At 34.0% G+C, this 24,386-nt stretch overlaps 5 protein-coding genes across 6 annotated transcripts; 4 read left to right on the forward strand and 1 right to left on the reverse strand.

Annotated features, from left to right (window-relative positions):
* Positions 1-63: 63 nt before the first annotated feature.
* Positions 64-8,814, forward strand: LOC109583973 (uncharacterized protein PB18E9.04c-like). Its single transcript, XM_019999520.1, has 10 exons — positions 64-731; positions 1,288-1,351; positions 1,479-1,552; positions 1,699-1,770; positions 2,344-2,413; positions 4,113-4,188; positions 4,294-4,415; positions 5,935-6,926; positions 7,300-7,388; positions 7,514-8,814. Exons 1-10 carry the CDS (start codon positions 234-236, stop codon positions 8,436-8,438), a joined length of 2,982 nt encoding a protein of 993 aa, XP_019855079.1. The 5' UTR covers positions 64-233; the 3' UTR covers positions 8,439-8,814.
* Positions 8,815-8,879: 65 nt separating this feature from the next.
* Positions 8,880-12,865, forward strand: LOC105313633 (AN1-type zinc finger protein 1-like). 2 transcript variants are annotated; one of them, XM_019999521.1, is made up of 9 exons: positions 8,880-9,000; positions 9,046-9,088; positions 9,251-9,314; positions 9,399-9,517; positions 9,601-9,719; positions 9,768-9,856; positions 11,837-11,911; positions 12,338-12,418; positions 12,476-12,865. In XM_019999521.1, exons 1-9 carry the CDS (start codon positions 8,901-8,903, stop codon positions 12,587-12,589), a joined length of 804 nt encoding a protein of 267 aa, XP_019855080.1. In that variant the 5' UTR covers positions 8,880-8,900; the 3' UTR covers positions 12,590-12,865. The 2 variants fall into 2 exon arrangements, with proteins under 2 accessions (XP_019855080.1, XP_019855081.1); XM_019999522.1 differs by lacking the exon at positions 12,476-12,865 and adding an exon at positions 11,958-12,000 and having other exon boundaries at positions 12,338-12,416.
* A 294-nt stretch (positions 12,866-13,159) lies between these two features.
* On the forward strand, positions 13,160-14,577 carry LOC100633266 (sphingolipid delta(4)-desaturase DES1-like). The gene is made up of 2 exons (XM_003388353.2): positions 13,160-13,296; positions 13,553-14,577. Exons 1-2 carry the CDS (start codon positions 13,212-13,214, stop codon positions 14,572-14,574), a joined length of 1,107 nt encoding a protein of 368 aa, XP_003388401.1. The 5' UTR covers positions 13,160-13,211; the 3' UTR covers positions 14,575-14,577.
* Positions 14,578-14,976: 399 nt separating this feature from the next.
* LOC100633774 (eukaryotic translation initiation factor 6-like) lies at positions 14,977-23,863 on the forward strand. The gene is made up of 8 exons (XM_003388357.3): positions 14,977-15,234; positions 16,682-16,767; positions 17,135-17,178; positions 17,231-17,362; positions 19,609-19,719; positions 22,346-22,411; positions 22,685-22,866; positions 23,628-23,863. Exons 1-8 carry the CDS (start codon positions 15,128-15,130, stop codon positions 23,635-23,637), a joined length of 738 nt encoding a protein of 245 aa, XP_003388405.1. The 5' UTR covers positions 14,977-15,127; the 3' UTR covers positions 23,638-23,863.
* On the reverse strand, positions 20,257-22,339 carry LOC109583975 (putative uncharacterized protein DDB_G0290521). Its single transcript, XM_019999524.1, has 7 exons — positions 21,407-22,339; positions 21,281-21,339; positions 21,083-21,167; positions 20,966-21,027; positions 20,854-20,926; positions 20,745-20,803; positions 20,257-20,692 (listed from the first exon to the last, which is right to left on the reverse strand). Exons 1-7 carry the CDS (start codon positions 21,498-21,500, stop codon positions 20,384-20,386), a joined length of 741 nt encoding a protein of 246 aa, XP_019855083.1. The 5' UTR covers positions 21,501-22,339; the 3' UTR covers positions 20,257-20,383.
* Positions 23,864-24,386: the final 523 nt, after the last annotated feature.

The following is a 24,386-nucleotide window of genomic DNA, read 5'->3' on the forward strand; positions in this document are numbered from 1 at the left end:
TAGAATGTATACGGTAGAGCATAATAAGGATTTTTCGTGGTTTTAATAACTATAATTTTACTTTACTAACGCCTCCTCGACTCGCTGACCCACTCTTGATTCTTGATTCTGCCTTTATGTCCCTGTCAGTCTTCATTATGACCCCTTGGATTACTAACTACGATTGAGCAAGATTTCGTGAAAATTTCCTTTTACCCCACAAGTAACAGACTGTCCCTGACTATCTAAAAATCATGAAAGTGTCTGAGGTTATCCAATCAATTCAAGGGATGCCCGTTTGTGACAGGCTCTATCTTCTCTGTCAGTTGCTTCAAAGATGTGTTACGTATGAATTGGCCTACCTGAGATCCATTCTACTTGGTAACTTGTCTGAAAACCTCTCCTCTCTCTCCACCCCCGAAAGCTTAGCAAATAAAATGGATTTCCTCACATTCAATTGTTTATCACTAGATGATGAAGTCCTTGATAAGGTTATCTGTTCCCTCTCTTTACTTCATTACGACAACCGGCCTGTGGCTCAAAAGATATTTTCTCTTTTAAGTGAGAGAGAAATACTGGCAAAGGCTGAAGAAAATGAGAGCCAAGAGACGCTTGATAAGCTCCGCCTACTCTATGTCCTGGCTGTTTATCATCCTGCTATGTCATTCAATCAACAGCATCATTTATTGACCATTTTCTTGAGACATCTTGATGAACTTTATGAGCTAAGAGAAAAAGAAATAGAGAGAAAGGTACTGTATGTACATGTACACGTACATGTAGGAGGAACTTTTTTGAATGTTTTGTGTAAAGTTGTGATGAAAAGACTTAGCCTACATGTACATGACAGTGTGTTAGTGTGGGTGTGTTTGTTGCTAAAATTAATTAGAAAATTTACTCACTTCTAATTGTATAAGAATTACAGTATATTTTGTTTGTGTGGTATGATACATGGTTCAGTGTATCTTATGGTTCATGTTGACTACAAACGTCAAGGACATGTAATTGAAGATGTTGTCTTTGGCATCGAAAGGGTAACATGATCCTCTATCGTTACTCATCTCTCCTCTCCCCTCTTACTTTATGTATAAACTCGTGCATGTAAAGTACTGACAGCACACAGTACCCCTAAAATCTCAATGCTATTTGTATTTGCCTTCCTGTTCTATTACTTACTTTTGTTGTTGCTACATTGTGACATATTCACTAGTTACATTGTCATTGTATGTCTGTGTTACATAATGTCTCTTTTGAGTCATTTGTACTAATTCTGTTTTGTGTTATAATTACTATTTTGCTTTGATATAGAAAGAAGAAGCTGAAACCATTGCCTTGGCAGCATCAGAGCGTCCCAGCATACCTTCTGATGAAGGTAAATATGTAACTTATGGTTATTAGTTTTCTCTTTCTTACTCTTCTTTCTTCTTCTATCTCTCACTCTCTCCTTCCATTGCTCCTCTTTTTTTACATGTATTAACTTTTATATTATATTTTTATAGCAACAATAAGACGCTGTGAATTGAAAGGTGTATACAAGAGACAATCAGATAAAAGATATCCATATATATTAGAGGTGATTACATGTACATGTACATGTATGATAGTTTTTGATTTTCATTTATTTCTCATTAATGTATGTACATGTAAGTTTTCATTTATTGTAGTGACTTGACATTTTATTAGCACTGTATCTTTAATTATCTTTTATAATTCCTTTAGGTGGAGTGGTCTAATGGGGCTTGTTCTCACATTCAGCGTACATATGGTGACTTCTTTACATTTCAAAATAAGGTACTGTAGATGCACGTGCTCTCGTATTTAAAAGATAAATGATGCTAATGTACACAATGTACATGCATGTATGTGTAGTCCTCAATGATTTAATTAATGGTTAGATGTATGTACATGTAGTGTCTTACGATATATCAAATCTCTTTTCATTTTTATTAAATTTTTGTAGTACGTAGAGCTATAGCCTATACATGTACAATGTACAGTATGTTAATTTAGTGTTAATTTTAATGTTAATTTTTATTCCTCAAAATTAAAGTCTAGTACTTTGAGCAACACTTTTGAAATTTTATTGAAGCCACTAAATCAGCACTATATATGCATCATACATTATTTTCGTAGCTTTTGTTTTTATTTTCTTTTAGCAACAATTGAGGCCCTTCTACATTGTACTGTACTTATGTGAGTGTGTATTGTCATACATGTGTACATGCACAGTATGTACATGTACAGCATGTACATGTACAGTATGTACATGTAATGTGTAATTTGTATACAGTTGTAGTTGCAATAGCACAGATCAGGCACATCTTTAATGTTCTGTCCTTTAAATTTGTGTATATGTACATGTAGCTGTTGGACATATTTCCTGAGGAATCTGGACAGAGGAGTAAGAAGCAAAGAGTGATACCATTCCTGCCTGGTAAGACAAGAGAGACAGAGATATGTAGTAAACAGCAGTAACATGATAATGTGTTGATTAGCTGTTTATAACTGAATAATAGAGTGAAGTCTCCTGCTTCTTGTCATGTCCTTCCTCTTGTGTTTCTTTTACTGTGTACTTGTCCTGTTCTCTTTTACATACATGTANATGTACATATACATGTACATGTATATGTACATGTATATGTACATGTACTCTATTCTTCATTCTCCTCATTACCTTATCCTTTCACTCATACCTCTCCTTTTATTGCTTTCTCTCCTCTCTCTTTACAATGTCTTTGGTCCTTTTAATTGCTTGATTTGCTTCCCCCTCCTGTTCTGTTGTATAATTGTGCATGTATGTTACAATGTAGTGAATGTACACACACATTTTACATGTTTTGTATTTTTATTTCTTCTTGTGGGTTTATGGTGGGTTGAATTTGTAGTACTCAAATTAAGTTATAGCATACCACTTATTGTAATAAGCATGTACATGTACTACAATGTATTACTTGTATCCAAGGAACAGGTACATGTACATGTACCTGACTACCTGTGCATGAAGGCCTAAAAGTAGTATTTTCATGCTTTAGTGTACAAATCTACATGTGCAATATCTTTTTTATAATTTTGTGTTGGCAATTTCAAATTCTGCCACTTGCCTAACAAAATGCGTTTTACATGTACATGTACATGTAAGTCATGAGAATGAGGTATTAGTCAACTTACATGTACATATGTTAGTATTTTGACTGTATCACTTTTTGTTAGATACTATTATTGGGTAGTGGTTATGTTACCTCTTAACTTGCCATTCCCTTGAGATTTAAATTTTGCCATGCAATTCATCTATTGGGAAGTGTTTCTTCATCTAGCAAATTAGATGTATGAAATTCATCTTTAAATTTGATATTCTGCCAAATTAGGATGAAATTGAGACTAATGAATATTGTTGCATGACTGCACACATATAATTTTCAGTAGCACTATTCTTTTGGTATTTGCACAACAGTAGGTACATGTATAGTGATACAAATATACTATTAGCTATTAGGATTGTTACATGTACATGTATAGGTATGTGTATTAATGCATGCACTGTAAAATGTTTACTGAGAGTTTTCATTGGAAAATCTGGTCTTTTTGTAACAATTTTTTGAAGAACACACATAGACATGCTATACAGGAAAGAGAATGTGTGTAAGAGTCTTGGTCTCTCCTCCTCAGTATTCATGTACATGTACATTATAATATTTTTGTAATGCAGTAAGTCTATAACTTATTATACATGTACATGTACATGTATGTACAAATATGGATGTACAATTGTACATGCATGTATATGCCTGAAAGCGTGGTGAACTTATAATGTACAGTGTCACATTCACTTTTACTGTACATGTAAATATGGATTATTTATTGAAGTTTATCTTATTTCTTAATGGTTTGTATTAGCAGAAATTTTGAAATTACATGTAATGCTCCTTATGTACACACGTGATGTGTATCTTTTTCCAAAACATGAGATTAACATGTATACACATGTACAGTTTATCTTACTTAAATTAAATAGCTGCTGCAGTATACTAGATATGTGTCCTTGTACAAATCGACAATTTTAACATTAAACAACTTCGAATGATGTTTTAACATTTGCTTGAATATTATATACATGTACATGTATGTACACATAGGTAGAAAATTGCTCTCTGGTCGTACTAATAGAGAATTAGCAGAGAAGCGGTTACCTGATCTCTGGAAATATACTCAGTAAGTGCCTGCATGCTTTCTTGACTTTCATGTACATGTACATGTACTGTAGATTGTATGTACATGTACACTGTTATTTTACTTTTATTGTTTTACTCCATATAGTGATTTATTTACACTGCCAGAACACATTTCACAATGCAAGCATGTGATAGACTTCTTCCGGCCACGCCAGACTGATGCTAGAGATGAAATACTAGCCAATCACAAGATAACTACACTAGCAGGTAATTTTTACGCACCTCCTTTGAAGCATTGCAGCTTTTGTACTGATGTTATTGATGTGGAATTAGTTCAATTGCTTTATTCTTCACTTTTTTACCTGTACAATGTACATGTACATGTATGTATCATACTTGTAGACAGGAAGCATTAGATTTACATGTGCACATGTGCATGTAATAATGTAACCAGAAATTTGTAGCTCGAAATTCCTCGTAGTATTAAAAATTCTTACGGCATATCGCAGGTTCAAGTGCATTCACAAGAATTACATTGGACATGTGTAAATCTGTAAAAGGGTTTTACTGACTACCGTAATTCCTCTAAAAATTCGTCACATCAGGTTTTGTATTTGTAATTTTTAAAAACGAATTTTTAGAGGAAGAGTAGTTATGAAGCTTTTTAATTTATTATTTTGTCGAATTTGGAGGGATTCATTAATACACAAAACCAGCTACCTTAGGGTGTGTATTAATTGCGCTCTTAAATTTTAGCGTTTTTTAGGGGACCCTGATTTAGCGAAATGTAATATTAGCGAAAATAGGAAGAAAATCAATGGTAAAACCCACATTCAATAGCATAACACTACTCAAGAAGCCCAATCTATACATTTAAGAGCAGAATACTCAAAAGGGTCACCCTATCTACTGTTATCTTGTTACAGATCTTGCCTCTCTTGTGTACTAGCTTGTAATAACTATTATTAGTGGCTGGTTGAATTAGCGTTTTTAAGGTCTGACCACAAGGTGCCAGCAACAAAGTTGCTCAGTGTATGTTGGGCTTTAGCTCTCACTAAAAACCTGCATTTAAATGATACACTTTGAAATCCATTTTCGTTGCTCTAGAGTTTTGTTAAGTTTTATTCATAGCTGAAGCATTAAACAGGCACAAAACGATACAGATTGCATTTTATCATTTCATGTACATTGTACATGTACATTTACAGGTACATTGTACATGTAAATGTACATGTACATGTATGTGTACATTAAACTACTACCATATAGCGGGAAGTTTTGGAGAAGAGTAAATTTGGGATTTTAATAGCAATTCACCAAACCATTTTGAGCCATTATACACATGCTCAATGGCACATGGCCACAAATTTGCCAAATTAAAATCCACCAATCACGAAAAATTAGCAATTCGCCAAATTTTAGTCCTTCCAAAATTTCCCGCTATACGGTATTTTTGTGTCAGGTAGTGATAATTTTAAAATTCCGACGGTATATTAATTCCTGATGTTGTATCTCTTTCTAAGAATGTCACTAATTTCTTGTTTGTGACAATCAACACAAATTCCTAACTGATTATGTTGACAAGTTGTCATGGCAGTGAATTCATATAACTTTATGAGTGTTTCTATTACCTCAATAACTATTATACACGTGTACTACATGTACTTTGCTTTGGTGGCATTTTAATATTTTCTTTAGCTACTACATGTACATGTAAATACGATCATAAGCAATAAAAGAATTTTGTCTACACGTATGATCACATTTTCTCTTTTTATACATGTAGATATGAAAAATGCTAAGCCAAGAGGTTCTGTATCTTTTCTCAATAGCTCATCTCCATCCTCCTCCCCCTCTCGTCCGCACTCAGCCATACAACATGTTCTTAATCCATCTTCTGCCTCTCCATCTGCACGAAGCTCCAATACCCTCCCTGCACAGCAATCGCCTGGTCAAAAAGACTCCAATCAAATTAATAGGAGATCAACTTATCCAGCACGTCCCAGTGGGACCAGTGCTTTTACTGTTGTAACTCCAACTGGTTCAAGTGAAAAACTACACTCATTATCCCAGACCTCTATCACTAGTACAAATGAGGTTTTGAATCCTCCCACTACTGTTGCCTGTCACGTTGTGACACCTCCTACTAGTAGGAGTAACGGCTCTCCTGCTTTTTCTGTGAGTAATAATAAATTTAATTCTCCAGTTGGAGGAGGAGGAGGAGTATGGGATTCTGAGTCACCTACTGTTATCAAGTTTGTGCGATCAGGTAAATCAAAAGGAGATAAAGGAGAGAAATCAAAGGAGAGTAAACGTAAAAACAGCAAAGAGAGCAACAGCTCATCATCCCTCAATAAGGCAGATACACTCACTCATAAATCAGCTCCTAGTTGGGCTGATAGATGCGATTCCCCGCCTAACATTGAGTCAAGTTTATCACCTTTCCAGACTGTAACCACTACTTATAATACCCCGCCTACCTCCTCTACTCATCGTACAACTACTCCAAGTGTTGTTCCTTCCTCTGCTCCCCCTGAGACAGGGTCTCTCTCTTTCTCTCCGTCACTCCCCCAGCTGTATCAGTATGGTCTTCATACTCCTTTATATCCAATCTCTTATACCCCAACGCATTTTGATACTCCGTCACCTAAACCCACTCCATTGGGTAGTCGTACACCAGGGACGCCTACAACAGAGGCTGAGCATTTTAAGAAATGGTTGAAGTGCCATAGACTTCATAAATATGATAATTTATTTACCAACATGAGCTTTGAAGAGGTACTGTAGGTGTATACTGTATACATGTACAATGCATGTACACAATGTGCATCAAGAGATTATTATTGCAATAGTATATAACTGCATGTGTTCTAATGCAATTTCATGTGCATTTACTGTACGTTTGTAGGATTTGCAAAGCAAAAATTACATGTACAAGTAGAGCTCTATTGTGTCCAGAATAAAGTCATTCCATTGCCTTATCTTATACCCATATACACATTGTGCACATGTGCATCATATACAGTACAATGACATACAATAAATTGTACGTACACACTGATTCCTCTTTACTGACTATTTCGTTATTCATTTGTACATGTACTGTACATGTTCATGTGTCATTTATGATTTTCTTTCCCTTCTCCTGTAGGTCACAAAGTTAACAGTGGAAAATTTAAAGAGCATTGGAATGACACAGGGAGCTGCAAAGAAACTCTCACAAAAATTAAATGAGCAACTGTAAGTGAACAATTTAGAAATTTTAGTAGGATTTGTAATTGTATATGTACATGTACATGTATGTACATGTGCCTGTAATTTTACATTATTTTGTTTTAAAATTTTCTCTTTTCATTCCTCTTTAGAATAAATGGTGCAACGTCATTTCGTGACATGCCAATACCAGCCATATCACGACGCCCATCAACCACTAGCCTTCCTGCTGCTCTTTTGTTAGAGAGGCAACAGTTAACTCCCTCATCATCTATCGACCAGCTCAGTCTGCATGGTGGCAGTACTTGCAGTCTTGATGTACTTGGTCATAGTTACTCTCACCACAGCACACCCAAACATCTTCACCGCCATAGTGACAGCATTTCAGATGCCAATACAGTTGATACTGCCATTTTAGAGGCTGGACCTTCTTCTAATGTTTACACCAGAGGAGGTAATGAGATTGATGGCTCTAGAGGGAATACTGTCAATGGACAGTCTAGATTATCTTACACTTCATCCTCTCCTCTTCATTGGGCTCCTACTCCCTATGTAGTCACTACGCCTACAGATAAAGACACAGAGTTAAAAGATGAATTTAACAGACCAACATATTCACATAAGAAAGAATCAGATCATCAACCACGTCTGCCCCATCGTCTTGTACCTCAGGGAACTACCAATAGAATGCAAGGGATTGTAGCATCAAACTGGCCTCATCCTTTACCTGCTCCTCCTCCTACTGTACCGCCACAAATGGTCCGTGGTGTCCACAGAAACAGTCAACCTGTTTTGACGTACACTCAGACAGTAAATGGACTAGTTCGCTCTTCACCAGTTTTGCATGCTGGTTCTGGTCCTCCTAGTAATAGATACTCCGCTCCTCCGATCCAGCAATCCTTAGCTACTCCTCAAATTTATTATTCTTCTTCCTCTCGGTCTCCCGGCCCATCTCCCTCATCTTCCTATTCTTGTTATAATTGTGGCAATAGAGGACACCAAGGAGTTACCTGTCCTTTACTCTATACCTCTCCTCCTTCATCCTCATCCAATAATAGTGCGCTATTGAGAAGTTGATGTAGCTACTGTCTAGATAGTACCATTTCAATTACCTCGTTGCTTTTTCTTCCTAATGCTATTTCTCCCTCCCTCCCCTTTCTCTCCTTCTCTCTCTGTCCCTTGATCCTGTCATCCATTCATCATTCCTGTTAAACCTTGGCCCCCTCTCTCTGCCTCACATAATAGTGTCATCAAGATAATTTGGCATGTACCCTATTGTACGTTTATAAGAAGACTGTTATTAGTATTAATTAAAACACTCTGATTTACGACACTTCTATTCACTGTCAATCTTTTTAGCTCCATGCAGCCGTTGTCCTATCTATGTCATTCTCCTTTTTATTATTCCTCATGTGCTGCTTAATAATAATGAATTATTATGATCCAATCTTAATCAATACCTTGAGCAATAATGTTACTTTGCATTCAATGCATTGTTTCAGCTTATCAGCATGATGAATTAAATCGAATTTCGTTTTGATGGGTGTGGTTGTATGTACTTTGTCCCCGACTCCCCGCCCATTGCCAATGAAAATGGACATTGGAAGTCATTGCTCTGTTTCTTCTTGTAGAAAACTAGGTTAGTAACAGCAAAAATAAAAAGTATTCTTTTTTTCTTGTATAGACTTCCTCCCTTTTGTCTGTGACGGATGTAAGAAAATATTTTGGTACGATTTTAGTTGGATACATGTACCTTAAAGTTGATTTGAAATATTTTAATTGTGATTTTAGGATATTATGTTAATATTTGCAATTGAGTAATGATTTATTTGCAATCAATAGTACTAGCATTTTAAACTCACTTTATGGTATTTAAACTTTTTGTTTAGCTCAGATCACAGAAGTTCTGAAACTCATAATTGTATCTCCATTTCTACATCATCACCAGCAGAAGTATATAAAAATTTTGCGTATGAATACGTCCAATTTTTATTATCAATCAAAAATTATGTATTTGATTCACTGCATTATTAGTAGGTGTGTGGCATCAGTAAAGCACCAAAGCTTACTGTATCTTGTAGTCTTCCTCATTGTCATCACACTGATTCTATTGTAGAAGTAGTGTGCAAAGATTGTGGAAATGTGTACTGTTTGAAGTAGGTACATGCAGGAGTTATGGATTTTATATTTTGATTTTTTATGGAAATTGTATACAATGGCTTTTATAACTTTATTATAGTCACCGTAATCCTGTTGAGCATAATTGTAGTTCACTATTGATCAAGTCAAAACCACAGAGTATCCACCATTCCTCTTCCTCCTCTACCTCCTCTTCATTATTTCAAAGGAAACCACAAGGTTAGCAATTGTTGAGACCGTGCATGTGTTTGTAATTCCTCATTAAAGGTCCAGCCTCAGTTACTCTTTCAGCTAAAGTAGCTCTGATGAAACTCAAACAAAAAGCAATGCCTTTGGCATCTACTGGAATACCTGATGTTAGTACTGCATCCTTGTACGTTTATGTACATGTATATACATGTATATATAATTTATATATCATTGTACGTGTACATGTACAATGTAGTAAGTAATTGTACATTGTATGTCATTGGAAAATATGCTAAAGTGCTAGCCAGAATTATTGTTAGCTGATATGAGGGCTTGGGTTTGTATATCTAATGCTGTTAATTATTGTGTGATTTTGTACATGTAGCTTAATCAATAGTGATTAGTTACACCTGTGTAGAACATACATGTACATGTACATGTCTTTACTGACTGGTTATTAATTTTTCTTTTTATTAATATTTTTAAAAATTTTAATTATGCTAATGTTTGTAGTTATTGATTGTATTACTTGTATGCATACAAAATATGAATTGCATCAGAGTAAACAGTTCATAGCGAATTTGATCAAGCCGTGATATTTGACTGCTCATGATGATAGGAATTCTATATGTGGTCATGATAGCACATAATAGGCATGGGATATTGCCTTGTAGTTTTGTAGCCTTATTTCTTGAAATGCTAACTTGCCAAAGAAATTTATGTTCTTATTCATTTTTGGAATTGCCTCTAAATTTTTTCCTCGGCATTATTACTTGACTTTTAGAATTTTTTGTCTTTTGTTTCACTGAACTCCATATTTAAGTCTAGATAGCTTTCCATTGTTATACTTGTACATGTATGTGAATCTACACATGCATTGCAACATCAAAAGGATAGTAGTAACACGTTTATTGCACTGTTGTTTACTTTATTGTCAATACATATTTTAGTGTGATAAATTATTTGATCATGAAACTAATTACTCTGTAAATGGCATCAAGAGTCCATAATAAGCTATGCTGATTTGACCACAAATGAGTCACAGTGTAGCCTGAAGCCCCATAAAAAGGAAGTAATAGTGATGTTGCATTTATAGGCCTCTGAATCATCCTCATTCTTACTGATGTTTACGTAAGTACTTTTGTGGTGTGCAAGTAGTTTTTTTGAAAACATTTTCAACATAATTATGATTCCATTTGCAATTTAATGCTCTTGCTAAAAGCTCTAAAATAACACACAACTACAGTAAAGTATTAGTTTCTTTAAGTAATTTCAATGTCCAGTGGTTACTCTCAGACAATAATTTTTCTGGTTCCAGTGTAGACAGTTTAGTTATGATGATCTTCGAATAATTTTCTATCCTTTGTGAAAATGACGCTAAATTAGATGTTTATAATAATGTTTGTAGTAGTGACATGTAGTTATTTATTTGACAATTGTATTTACATGTACATGTATAACATGTACATGTGCATTTAGTTGACTAAAGCAAATGGATCATAATAAATGTATTTTTGGTTTTAGTTAACTAAAAAATGCTTCTCAGCCCAACTTTATTGACAATGAAAACTTGGGTGCAGTACCTTTAGTTTTAATTACATTATCTCAAGCAATAATATAATTTATAAAGCCATAACTTCTGTTATTGCATAGTGGGTTTCCACTTTTTTATGGGTTTTATTTCTGTTTTGTGGCACAACCTTGCCCATTTATTTAATTTGAGCTTTTTTTATATTTGTGGACTTAGTATTTTCATTTTGGAGTTGGAAAGCGAAAAGAATGAAAGTTTGACCAAAAAATTTTATCTGCTAATGGCTACAATCACATGCATGTACTACAATTATTATTGTAATACCAATAGCTTCATATTTTGTAGTCAAATAGTTATGCTTCTGATTCACAAATTTCAATGTAATTTAGATGAATCAATCAACACTTGCAGCTGTTAAATGGTGATCATTTTTCTGATTTGTGATCGTTAATTAAGACTTCATGTAATTTTTTGACCACAAAAATTTGGAGATGTACATGTAGTATGAAACTCAGTTGTGTTAAACTCACAGAAATTGAAGTACATTTACATGTAATATGCATGTATGTATTCGCTTGGTAGTTGTGCAAATTCTCTTATCTCATATCTCTTTTAGTCTGAGAAAGTATTTTATGAAATAACATTACCAAAGGAATATGGAAAGAAAAACTATCCAGTGCTTTTATCAAAGGTCAGTTTGTTTTTTCTGAAATGAGATTGTGTGATGGCGCATTTAGTGGAAGTCTTAAGCTGGGTTCAGAATATTTGCCATATTGCTGTGTAAGTTGTAACATAATGTAAAAATAAAATATTTGTCCTCTGTGTTATAGAGCACTTACAAATCACAATTGCAATGATGTTAATACTATTACTAAATTTTGACGATATTTTGATAAAGAATTGAGGAAGCATTTACATTCATGTGATAGTTGTCCTAATAATTACTATATGACATGATTACTGCATGTTGAAGAAATAGGTCATGCCAATTATAAACCCAGCTTAAGTGTTGGATATATGCATGTACTGTACATTCATGTATTGGCTAGTGCCATTAAATGCCTAATTTTTCTTATTTTTGTACATTTTGTCATAAATTATTATTTATGACTTACAGGAATGGAGTGTGGGAAAAGTAGTGGATAGTATTTCAGTAAAATTCAAACTACAAAATAATAATGACAAAGTTGGAGCTAAGGTACTGCTAATAATATGGCTTGATTTTAATGCACAGACTGTCCTATCTATCCATTAGAAGTTAGTACTGTTGAATTCTGCTAGTGATCAACTGTCAATGAGTGCTAAAATTGGCGATTTAGTAGAAACAAATTACCCTAATGGTTCATCACTTCAACTTGAGTATCTGTAATGACTTTTTAGGCATTATTATTATTATTATTATTATTATTATTATTATTATTATTATTATTATTATTATTATTATTATTATCATCATTATCATCACTATCAACAAACAGGGCAAAACAAGTTAAAAATAAGTTAAAAGAAATAAAGAAGGAAAATTAGATTATTATTGTTATTATTATTGATTATTTTATTTATTATTATTCATGTACCATTGCATAGCCCTGTTTTTGTGAAGCTGTGAAATTCATTGTTATTTTGGTGATATTTATGGGCTGAATAATTATTGGCACTGGTTGCTTATGTACCCTTCAGTATACACTGGAGGATAGAAAATTGCATGGAAGTGAAGCCATAAAGGATTATTACATAGAAATGTAGTGTGGTAAAGGAATTAAAATTATGACAGATTACCTGTTTATATGCTCTAATAACTTGACATTGTACTGTTGCATCAAAGACGCATGTAGTATAATTGTGTTACTTAATTGCTTTTAATAATAATAATAATAAGACCGCGCCCGCGCACCTTCAAAGTTTCATCATTAACATACCAAGCAACTCACAAAGTTGTACTTGCTAGCTTTTGACTCAGCGAGCCCTGAGAACAATTTGCTTTAGTAGTGATGGAAAATGACCAAATCTCTAAGAAAACTTTCCAGTGGGTTTACACACAGCAGCCTCACGTTGCTAGGAGAAAGATTATATTAGGTAAGGCAATTCGGGCTTTAACTGTTCACACTGATACTGTAACTTTCGTTATTGTAAATTATGTTTTACAGTTGAAAAATCATTATTGTTATTATTACTATAATTTTAAGTCTGTAATGCTGTTCTGTAACTTTGACTAGATTCTGTATCGTAATGGTACTTTTGCATTATTTTCATTAGTCCATGAGTGTAACCCGGCATGTACTATCATCATAATAGTCTAGTACTAGTATAAATTACAAACTTCTGTCTATAGAAAAGTATCCGGAAATCAAAAAGCTTATGGGACCTGATTCACACTTGAAATACATTGTTTCTCTTCTGGTACTATTTCAAATTGTCTCCTGTTTCTGCATTTCCTCTCTTTCATGGCCATTGGTAGTATTCCTGTCTTATGTTCTTGGTGGTGTTATTAATCATTCGTTGACACTAGCTATCCATGATATATCACATAATGTTGTGTTTGGAAATTATTATCCCCTTTCTAACCGACTCTTTGGCATTTGGGCCAATTTGCCTATTGGAGTGCCAATGTCTATTTCTTTCAAGAAATATCATGTTGAACATCACAGATATTTAGCTGTGGATTACTATGATACAGACCTTCCAACTAAATTTGAGGGCTTGTTCTTTAGTAATATTCCACTCAAAATACTCTGGCTTTTCTTGCAGCCCCTTTTTTATGCATTTCGGCCATTTGTTGTGCGTCCCAAACCACCAACGAAACTTGAGATTCTCAATGCAGTGATTCAGATACTGTTTGATGTATTCATATATTATTTTTGTGGCATCAAAGGACTCATGTACTTAATATGTGGCACATTTTTATGCATGGGGCTGCATCCAATGGCTGCCCACTTCATTGCAGAGCATTACATGTTTGACAGAGGTTACGAAACGTATTCTTACTATGGTGTTTGGAATTATCTCACATTTAATGTTGGATACCACATGGAGCATCATGACTTTCCTTACATTCCTGGCTCTAGGCTTCCTGAAGTGAAAAGAATTGCAGCTGAGTTTTATGATCCACTTCCACAACACCACTCATGGTTACAAGTAATTTGGGAATTTTTAACACATGAAGATAAAGGACCACAGTTTCGAGTAAAGAGAGACTATGATGAGACTTTTGGTGTAGAAAAGGAAAAAAATCCATTTCTTAAAATTCCTACACCACAAATTTGGCCTTTACGAAATGACCTTACTATGGGAATGGGACTAAGAGACAAAGGTAAAGAAATTGACTGGTTTCTGAATGACTTTTCATCGAAGTAAAACACAGGAAATCTTTATTTTATTTTTCAATTTTTTAATCTTTAATATTTATCTCAGTTTAAATTTTATCTTTTGAAATTTTAAATTTTTTTATCTTTAACTATATTCTGGCACCTTATGATAATGAAGTCTCACACTTTAATAATAATAATTATAATTGGATTCTATATTTACATTTCATGCAGTAGTGTCCTTAAACAAGACTTGTGTTTACATGCATGTCATTAATGGGCCCGGGGCAAGCACTGAGCGGAGTGAGCGCTATGAGTGACAACGATTGGCATTGTTGGATTTGTTGCATCCTGCTCTAAAAATAGATTCCTTAATTCTGTTCTTGTGATGTAATAATGACGTAATTATTGATCAATGACGTTTTTTTATTAATGAATCATGAATATTAATTAATATTGCGCCATTTCAGCCATTAGCCATGAAACACATGTAATCAGCATCTTGTAAAAGATCTCATCCCAGCAGGAAACGATTTGTTTAGGACTGGGGATAGCTTTATCAAATACTCAATTTTTATCATCGTGTCGTGTGACAAGAAATTATGGCAGTACGAGTTCAGTTTGAAGGAAATAACGAAGTTGGAGTGTTCTCCATGTTGACTAATGCTTACTGTCTTGTGGCTATTGGAGGCTCTCAGAATTTTTACAGGTTTGCACTACATGTATACCTATGAATTATTTTAAGTAGCTGCCTAAATAATGTCATATACCTTAGTTGCCACTTACCAATGCTATTTTCTCGTTTCCTGGGGAATAATTTATTGAAGATGGCACTGCAAAATTGGTGTGGCTAAATACAAACTAAACGATAATCCCAACACAAATCTAAATGTGTGCCATGCCTCTTCCGGTGCTGTCTTTATTATGTGACTCTTTTATATTAATGGTATAATCCACCCGCATTCTAAAAAGCAAGAAGGCCTCATGATCAAAGATCAAAGGTAGTGAGTGATCAGTAACATTAACAATCCACCATTTTGTGTGATAGATTTACTGTATGATATTACTTTGATTTTTAGCAAAGCATATCTGGTCCATATGTACATGTACATGTCAGGGTTGGGGTGAAGTACATTGGTACTTATACTCAAGTCTTTTAAAGTTTTACCAATGTACTTCTACATTGTACTTATACTTAAGTATTGGTCTATGTACTTGATGTACTTGATGTACTTGTAAGTCTTTTAAGTACTGTTTACTTAAGCACTTTTGTTAAAAGCTATCATGTACTTGTACTTACTTAAGTATTTTTTAAATGTACTTGGATTTTACTTAAGTACTTTTCAAAGTACTTGAGTAATATACCTTAAAGCCACTTATTTTTAAGTAGACAAATTTTTGCCATTTGTTAATGGTATTGATTTAACGTGTACTAATCTTTTGCAATTTTGCTCATTTTTTCAATTAATAACTATTAATAAACATAAATTATTAATAAATGTGAGTACTAATTTTTGCGATTTTAAAGCCACTTACAAAAAACGCAAAAAATTAGTACTCGCAAATAATAGTGGCCTTAAAGTACGACTATACGACTATACTATACAAATGTATGACTATTGTGCTATACTACTATTTTTAATTGTACATGTGCATGTATTTTTTTATTTTTATTTCTACATGTAGATGAAACTCTATTATCTATAGTGTAAATTTACTAAATTATGTTATGCCCACTTAATATTATGCGTTTTTACTAATTTTTGGTTCTGTGATTATTTTTATCATTAATCCTTACTTGTTATTCTCTCCTTCATGACACACACTACTTTGTTTTATTTTTGCAGTTTACTTTTAATGCAAAATGTTAAGTTTAGTGCACATGTACATTTTGTGTGGTCCAGTTCCATTTGCCATCTTTTGTTATGCATGTACATGTACATGTACTAGGCTGTACTACCCATTTTATATAATGTATTTATTGCTCAGTGGGCAGCAATGTTTTATGCATGTAGATGCTATTATGCCTTAGAACTGAAGATGGAAATATGATTTATAGCTACATGTATAAAAATTTCGATATTAGTATTGCTTGTATAATTGCACTATACGTGCATGTTACTGATTATTGGTATGATAAACAATTTTTCCTTTAGTGTGTTTGAAGGTGAGCTGTCTGATTCAATCCCAGTAGTACATGCTTCTATTGGTGGATGTAGAATTGTTGGTAGAGTATGTGTAGGTAAGAAATTGCTTTATTTGTTGTCATGATATTTTTGAAGAATTTTGAGTGAATTGTACATGTATTTGCACAATATGACCTGCTTTTTGAATCATTACATGTACCTGTAGTTTATATACATGCATGATGAAATTTATTTTGTCTTCTATTGTACACTAAAGTACATGTGCAATATTGCCTGTGTTCTTGTACAGCAGAAAGAAAAATTCACAAAATTGCCTTTTTTAATTGTTACATACATGTAAATGTATGTCTTAAGACATAATTCATTCCTTCATAAGACATGCTGTCTTTACTTCAGTGTGTTCATGTAAATGTACATGTAAATTTATGTTAATTACATATTATTTGTTCTCTTATTTGACAGGTAATAGAAATGGCTTATTAGTGCCTAATACAACAACAGATCAAGTAAAACTATTATAAATTGTGCCTTTACATGTAATTATCATTTTATTTATAGGAATTACAACATTTGCGTAATTCATTACCTGACAGTGTTAAGATACAGAGAGTTGAGGAGAGGCTGTCAGCTCTTGGCAATGTTGTATCGTGTAATGACTATGTTGCTTTGGTACACCCTGACTTAGACAGAGTAAGGATGTGAACATTGTACGTGTACATGTACACCATTTATGCAGTATAGGGATGTACATGTACCATTTTCTTTTACACATGTACATGTACCTTTGGGTCAACTAGGATATTCAACATTGGAAACCACATTTTGATCTTATTTAAGTTGCCCTTCCCTGGGTTTAAAGGATTTTTTAATTTTACATTGTACTTCTGTGACTAATATCCTATTTGATCCCAGGGTTTCCCATAATAGAGCATGCTAAGTGAACTACTTGTAAACAGCATGCTTCATGAACTAACAAGTAATAAGCACTTGGCATTTGAAGCAACTTCAAAAATTCAATAAAAATTCAGATTTGATTGGAATGAGCTCAAAGTTGATACACAGCTCATAAGGACATGTATATGTGTCAGTAAAATGGAGAATTCTTTTTTAGCCATTTTGATTAAATTTGCCTTTGGTCTTGGTCTAGTTTTTGAGCAACTTTTAAAATTTATTTTTAAGAATCCAAATTTGATTGGAATGAGCTCAACATTGATAGGCAACATAAAAACATGCTTACATGTACAACACTAGCCAGCAATATTTTGACAAACGAACGATCACTGTATGAAGACTAAACTCATTTAGTGAACAAAATAAAATGTGACAATACATAGATAGTCAACCACATTATGTTTGAATTTACACAAGTTACGTTTTTTTGCCAGAGGTTATGGTAACATTTGAGCATGGATATACATGTATTGTTAGTTTACAACTAGTATATTGCTATGAAAACGGTGAACTATAGTAAACTCAACTCAAATGCAAAACGTGTCAACTTCTTGCTGACCAGTGCCATACATGTATGTATCAGGAAAAAATTTAAATGGAAAACCTTTTTCTTGATGGGTTTTGGCTCAATATTTGAGCAACTTGACAATCTACTGACAAGAGGCTGCATGAGCACTGTACTGAAATTTTGTGGGAAATCCTGTTTGATTCATATATTCTATTATACAGTATAAGCTAGAATTTGGCATTACTAAGTACAGTACGTCCTCAACAGGGGCGTATCTAGGACTTGGAGAAGAGGGGTGCTGAGGGCGCGCGAAGCGCGCTGTGATTTTGGCCACACCCACTTTTACGGCGGTAAAACGGCCTTTTCCTGCATTTTCGTCAATTATGGGTGGGGCCAAGATCATTTCAAGCATACTGCTATGTTACTGGTACTTCTGATTGCTCCTTAAAGCACTGGAAACTGCTGAAATCATGATAAGGGGGCTAGATAACTTTGTTAAGAGGCTTGGTAGTGATGCAAGAGTCCAGGACTTCAGTAATTTTTTCTGAGCCCAGCCCTGAGGGGGGTGCTCAAGCCCCCTCAGCCCCCCCCCCTAAATACGCCTCTGCTCGATTATCTGTGCCTCTTTTATCCAAACCTTCGTTTACCGAATGCATGGCTGTCTCTAATGTGCATGCTCAGACTAGTTAATTTATTAATAACTGATTAAAATGGCTACTGCAGCAAAGAGCTTAACCAAGAGGAAGACCATCAAAGAGAAGCCTTAGATGCTCTACAAGTTAGAGAAAGAAAAGTCATGTACATTTATTCGTTAAAAAAGTATAGGACAGGTTGGTCTGCTGTACTCTGCGCTGTATTTTTCTTATTAAGATTGTTTCAGCTATATGAACATATCTTCCAATAAAGGTGCACATAGGTGTTTTTGATAATCGAGGACGTACATGTACTGTATATTTTGACGTTTAACTATGGTAGCAACTACAATACACATGTATTTTATTCATCTCCAATTCTTCATTGTTCTAGTGTAAGCTTTATCGAATGATTAATGTAACATTTTTCCCTATCAAATTTTTTTCCTAAATTAACATTTATAAATGTACATGTATTTGTGGTCAGATATGAAGCATGTGTGAGAGTGCATTTATCAATTGAAGTACACTAGTCTACATGTATTATTAATTAATTCTAATACAAAATTTAACTTTCGGATGGTATACAGTATGCTATTGTCTCCACTCACCATGCAAAGTGGTGTGGCAACACTAACTAGTATGAAGCAACCTATTAAGATGATCCTGAGTCATTTAGAGACAAGTCATTATTATTCTTAGATTATTCCTGACTCTTAATGTCTTACGTGTAAATGTATGATGTCTGTCTCAAACCTCTAAGGAAATACAGTAATTATAGATTTAGAGTACATGTAGATAGGGAGCATAGCAAGCAAAACTTTTTATGTTTTTCTTATTTACAGGAAACTGAAGAGATATTAACTGATGTTCTTAAAGTTGAAGTTTTTCGACAAACAGTGGCATCAAATGTACTGGTTGGGACGTACTGTGCATTTAGTAACAGAGGAGGACTTGTAAGTTATCATGTGCATGTACTGTAGTACCTGTTGGTTCAAAGCTTTACATGTACATGTAGGTACTGTACATTTGTAAATGCATGCACTATTAGTTTTACCAACTTTTTGTACATGTAAATTGTACATACTACATAGCAGACCTGGGGTCAATTACAGTTGTAATTGTAATTGAAGGGTCAATTACAATTACAATTACATAATTGTAATTGTAATTGAACTTCAGCTTATGTAATTGAAGTTTCAAATATATTTGAGTTACCTAACTACAGAATGTACAGATGCACAAAGAAATGTTCTTTATGTACTTTGGTATCTTTGGGTGTTTTCGATACTGTAAAGTACCAAAATAACTTATGTTGTTACAATACATGTACATCAAATTGTAATTGTAATTGAAAATGTAATTGAAATTACACTATCATGGTGTAATTGTAATTGTAATTGAGTCTGTTTTTATAAAAGGAGTGTAATTGAATGCATAATTGTAATTGAACTTTTGTAATTGACCCCAGGTCTGCTACATAGTTATGTCTCTTCTATTTTTATGCATTGTATTAAGGCCAACAGTTAAGTTATATAGTTACATGTAAGGTATACTTAAGTTATAGAACTAAGTTGTATTTAAGGCCATTCATCCTTGGTAGCCACTAATGAATACAAGTTAAACTATTATATGTGCAGATGGACTTTGACTTGGGCTTCGACTTGGACTTGGGCTTTGACTTGGACATTGACTTGTGCTGCGACTTGGACTTGGGCTTCGACTTGGACTTGGGCTTTGACTTTGACTTTGACTTGGGCTTCGACTTGGACTTGGGCTTCGACTTTGACTTGGGCTTCGACTTGGACTTGGACTTGGGATTCGACTTTGACTTGGACTTCGACTTGAGCTTCGGCTTTCACTTGGGCTTGGACTTGGGCTCTTGCTTGGTATAACACCAGACTTAAAGAAGCACCAAGGCTCATTTTCCTATAATGGGGATGGATGAATGTATGCAACTATGCATGTGCATGTAAGTGACCTTTTCCTTCCAGCAACAGCCTTTTTCTATGCATTCTTCTTCAGTAGTGCCATAAGAGCCTATCATTTTGAATGAAATATTTTTTTGCCTTGTAGTAGTTATTACTTACCACAGTCAATTTTATCTTTAACATCAATGCATGCACTTTGAGCTGATGACTTTTTAAAGCAGTGTGGGTCTCCCTAGGAAAGAGTCAAAACAAGTCTTGTTTACATTATTACTTCTTCTTCAAGCCAGCAACATTTACGATCTATGCATTCATTCTCTTGAATTCCAAGATATCCTAAGCAAAAATAATAGTAGCTATTGTTTCATCTTTTATTTTGATGCTACAGTACCACAATCTGTTTTTTCCAAGTCAGGTCTGCAGTTGCCAGTATTAGAAACATCTGTCTGGTAGCACCAAGGATCCTTTAAGCTAGCCTGCAACATTATATACTTATTATTGGCTGCTTGTTGGTATTGTCATGAAAATTCATTGCAAGTACAGATATGAATGTTCATGTATGATAACAATAAATTGATCAATAACATACATCTGGTCTCCAACAACAGTCTCTGTTTGCACAACCGGTTTCATTTATTCCAAGAAAACCTGTTTACAAATGATAATACGTACATATATGCTTGCATATGTGGGATTTCATACAATTTTCACTTACCACAGTCATTCTTTTCAGAAACATCACAATTAATAGCCAAAGTAACTTTAGCACAGAGCAGAAAAATCCCAGATAAGATTAGTCCAACTTTCATGTTGCCAATAGTGTTAGTGAATGCTCCCTGAAAAAGTTATTAGGTTCTCGCTGACTAGCTTTGAATTTGTTCTCCCTCCTGAAAATGCGAAATAGATGTCAGTACAGGTATTATCACTACCTCCGTTGTCATGTAAACAACAATAAGCCATTGTTATTGAGTGCTCTGTAGTAGGAAGTATAGTGAAAAAATCTGGCTGAAGGTTTGGCCAGTTGTATTTTGTCACTAGTTTGGCAATCTCCACATACAGTACATTGTATTTGTTACAACTTGTACACGTTTTTAACTTTGGAAGGTACATGTACATGTAGATCTATATCTATCAGAAGCTGGCTCACAGTTACATGTACATGTAGGTGCATGTACAGTATGTACTGCCTCTGACAGTAAATATACATTTAGTTGCTTCTTTTATACATGTACTTAATCAACTCACAAATTCTTGTACAGTTGTAATATTTTTGACTTTTATTGTAATTTATGCTACATGTACGTACATGTAGCTTCAAACACGACAATTCACTGCTTTTGATTTGCATAAGTCAAATTTCCATTTCCAACATGCTTTATCATTTGTACAGTACATCAAGTACAATGTAACTTGTGAAAGTGAAATTTCATTTTGACTTTTAAAAAGTACATGTACATGTACATGTGTATTTGGCCTTGCAATAATTATTTTAAATGACTATACACGAATAACCTCAAGTACGTATACATGTTCATCTACATGTACATTATGTACTTGTATAATGATATGGAGAGGGTCTAATTTAGTGTTACACAATGTGCATGTACTCACTACTCGATGCTACAATGTGCAAATGCTTAATTATTTTTTAAAGGTTCATCCAAAGACTAAAATCCAAGACCAAGATGAGCTTTCATCATTATTACAAGTTCCATTAGTGGTAAGTTTATATTCCATTCAATGACATACCATATATGGGTTTTGTTGGTATAAAATTTTGTAAATTTGTTCAGATTTGCCATTTGTTGACATGAATATTTGCAAATCTTACCTTCTGTAGCCCCTAATGTGCCACACCTTTTTGTGGAATTTAATTTCACGAATTTAATGAAAACGTGAAATTTATTTCCAGTGAAATGTAACCCCTATACAGTAGATCTACTGTACATGTACACAACACACATTATGTATTCAACTTTGTCTCTCATTATAGGCTGGTACTGTTAATAGAGGTAGTGATGTCATAGGTGCTGGTATGGTTGTTAATGACTGGAGTGCTTTCTGTGGATTGGATACAACTAGTACTGAGTTATCTGTCATTGAGAGTGTGTTTAAGTTAACTGATGCACCTCAATCAGCTATTGTCACTGATATGAGAGAGTCATTACTAGAAACGTGAGTCAGTTTCATTTGCTATTATAGAATCTGTATGTTGTACATACATGTACATCCACTTCAATCATGTAACTAACTGATTTAGAGCTAGAAAGTTGTTTAGATATGTCAAAATTAAGAGACAAATGGCCACCATTTTCCTTTTCAACTGGGTTACATAGTCATAATGATATGAGGCCCTTAGCAATGATTATCCTTTTTTTATATTTCTGATGTGAGCAAAAAAAATTTGACACATTCCATTTTCCAAGTAGAAAGCAACTGAATTTATAGTGTAACTGTAGAGATTTTTAATTTTGCTCCTCTATTTGTTGTCATTTTTGAGGAGTGGATTGGTTTGATTTTCATCGAGACCAATGCAGATTACTTATATAAAATTAAGTGTCATTCATTTTGCTTTGACTATAACTAGGAGGAGCATTATACATGTAGATCTGATGTGTCCCTTGTAGGATTTCATGCATGATAACTACATGTACTGTACACGTACATGCAACTATTATGTGTTTGACCATATTGATTAATACATGTACATGTATCTCTCTTAGTTCTTATTTCCTTGTAATTTTCTTCTTTTATTAATCATGTAATATGTACAGTATAAGACAAGCACATATAGACTTACTAAATGTTGTGTAGAAATATTCTTATTGTGTTAATCTCATGTGTTAGCACACTTATTTTAATATTGGATCCCATTTGTTTGTTCATTTCAAAATGGTTTCTGGGTTCTGACTAATTTATTATTTTTTTTATTTTAGTGTTTCGTAAAGGCAAAGAGTAAATCTGTCAACAGCCACCAAAATTTAATGAACATACAGTTATGATAAAAATTGTTATTAGTGGGTTTTTTGTTATTGACATTGCATGTCACATTTTTGTACATGTAAATCTTTTTGTAACAATATTCAGTGACACTTATGTGTTGAATGTTTTATGTTTTTTGTTTAATAATTATTATTTAAGATTGATTAATGATCTTATTTGAAACGATGAATTAATAATGAATTCAACATACATAATGAACAGTAATAGGGATTTTGGTTCAAATTTGCTCATGTACACTAGTAGAATTTGCATTTTGGTGAATTTCTTTATCAAATTGGGCTGATGACTTAGTAATTGTGAGCCAGTAGCAAACTGCATTGGGCCAATTGTGTGCCTATTTGGCTTAACAAAATCTCTGTACTGTATGTTTGAACTAGTGCCAAGTGAGTATGACCAGGAGCCCAGAAGGTGAAATAATTGTACCATACATACATGTATACATCTAGGACAATGATTATAACAGACATACATGTACAAACACTAAATTACATGTACATGTGCACATGCAAACACATAAAGTGTACAAAGAGTTGGTATAGGTGGTGGGCTACATGTACATGTATGTGTGAGAGAGTCTTTATTATGGATCCTTCCCAGTTCCACATTCGACAAAGTGACAAAGTTAGGAGTGTTCTAATAACAAGATAACATGGTAATACAATCGAATGAGTTTGTTGGAAGCATTATAAGGT

Source organism: Amphimedon queenslandica, unplaced genomic scaffold (genome assembly GCF_000090795.2).
Source record: "Amphimedon queenslandica unplaced genomic scaffold, v1.1 AMPQUscaffold_13260, whole genome shotgun sequence".
In the NCBI taxonomy this organism is placed as follows: domain Eukaryota; kingdom Metazoa; phylum Porifera; class Demospongiae; order Haplosclerida; family Niphatidae; genus Amphimedon; species Amphimedon queenslandica.

Coding starts and splice junctions, on each gene's coding strand:
- LOC105313633 (XM_019999521.1), top strand. CDS start 8,901: ATGGGTGTGGTTGTATGTACTTTGTCCCCGACTCCCCGCCCATTGCCA. Junction 9,089..9,250: donor GGATGTAAGAAAATATTTTG/GTACGATTTTAG, acceptor CTTTTTGTTTAG/CTCAGATCACAGAAGTTCTG. Junction 9,720..9,767: donor ATTTCAAAGGAAACCACAAG/GTTAGCAATTGT, acceptor TCCTCATTAAAG/GTCCAGCCTCAGTTACTCTT.
- LOC100633266 (XM_003388353.2), top strand. CDS start 13,212: ATGGAAAATGACCAAATCTCTAAGAAAACTTTCCAGTGGGTTTACACA. Junction 13,297..13,552: donor TAGGAGAAAGATTATATTAG/GTAAGGCAATTC, acceptor TTCTGTCTATAG/AAAAGTATCCGGAAATCAAA.
- LOC109583973 (XM_019999520.1), top strand. CDS start 234: ATGAAAGTGTCTGAGGTTATCCAATCAATTCAAGGGATGCCCGTTTGT. Junction 1,553..1,698: donor GATATCCATATATATTAGAG/GTGATTACATGT, acceptor TAATTCCTTTAG/GTGGAGTGGTCTAATGGGGC. Junction 7,389..7,513: donor CAAAAATTAAATGAGCAACT/GTAAGTGAACAA, acceptor ATTCCTCTTTAG/AATAAATGGTGCAACGTCAT.
- LOC100633774 (XM_003388357.3), top strand. CDS start 15,128: ATGGCAGTACGAGTTCAGTTTGAAGGAAATAACGAAGTTGGAGTGTTC. Junction 15,235..16,681: donor GGCTCTCAGAATTTTTACAG/GTTTGCACTACA, acceptor TTTTTCCTTTAG/TGTGTTTGAAGGTGAGCTGT. Junction 16,768..17,134: donor TGTTGGTAGAGTATGTGTAG/GTAAGAAATTGC, acceptor CTTATTTGACAG/GTAATAGAAATGGCTTATTA.
- LOC109583975 (XM_019999524.1), bottom strand. CDS start 21,500: ATGAAAGTTGGACTAATCTTATCTGGGATTTTTCTGCTCTGTGCTAAA. Junction 21,028..21,082: donor CTTGGAAAAAACAGATTGTG/GTACTGTAGCAT, acceptor ATTTTTGCTTAG/GATATCTTGGAATTCAAGAG. Junction 20,927..20,965: donor GTTGCTGGCTTGAAGAAGAA/GTAATAATGTAA, acceptor ACTCTTTCCTAG/GGAGACCCACACTGCTTTAA.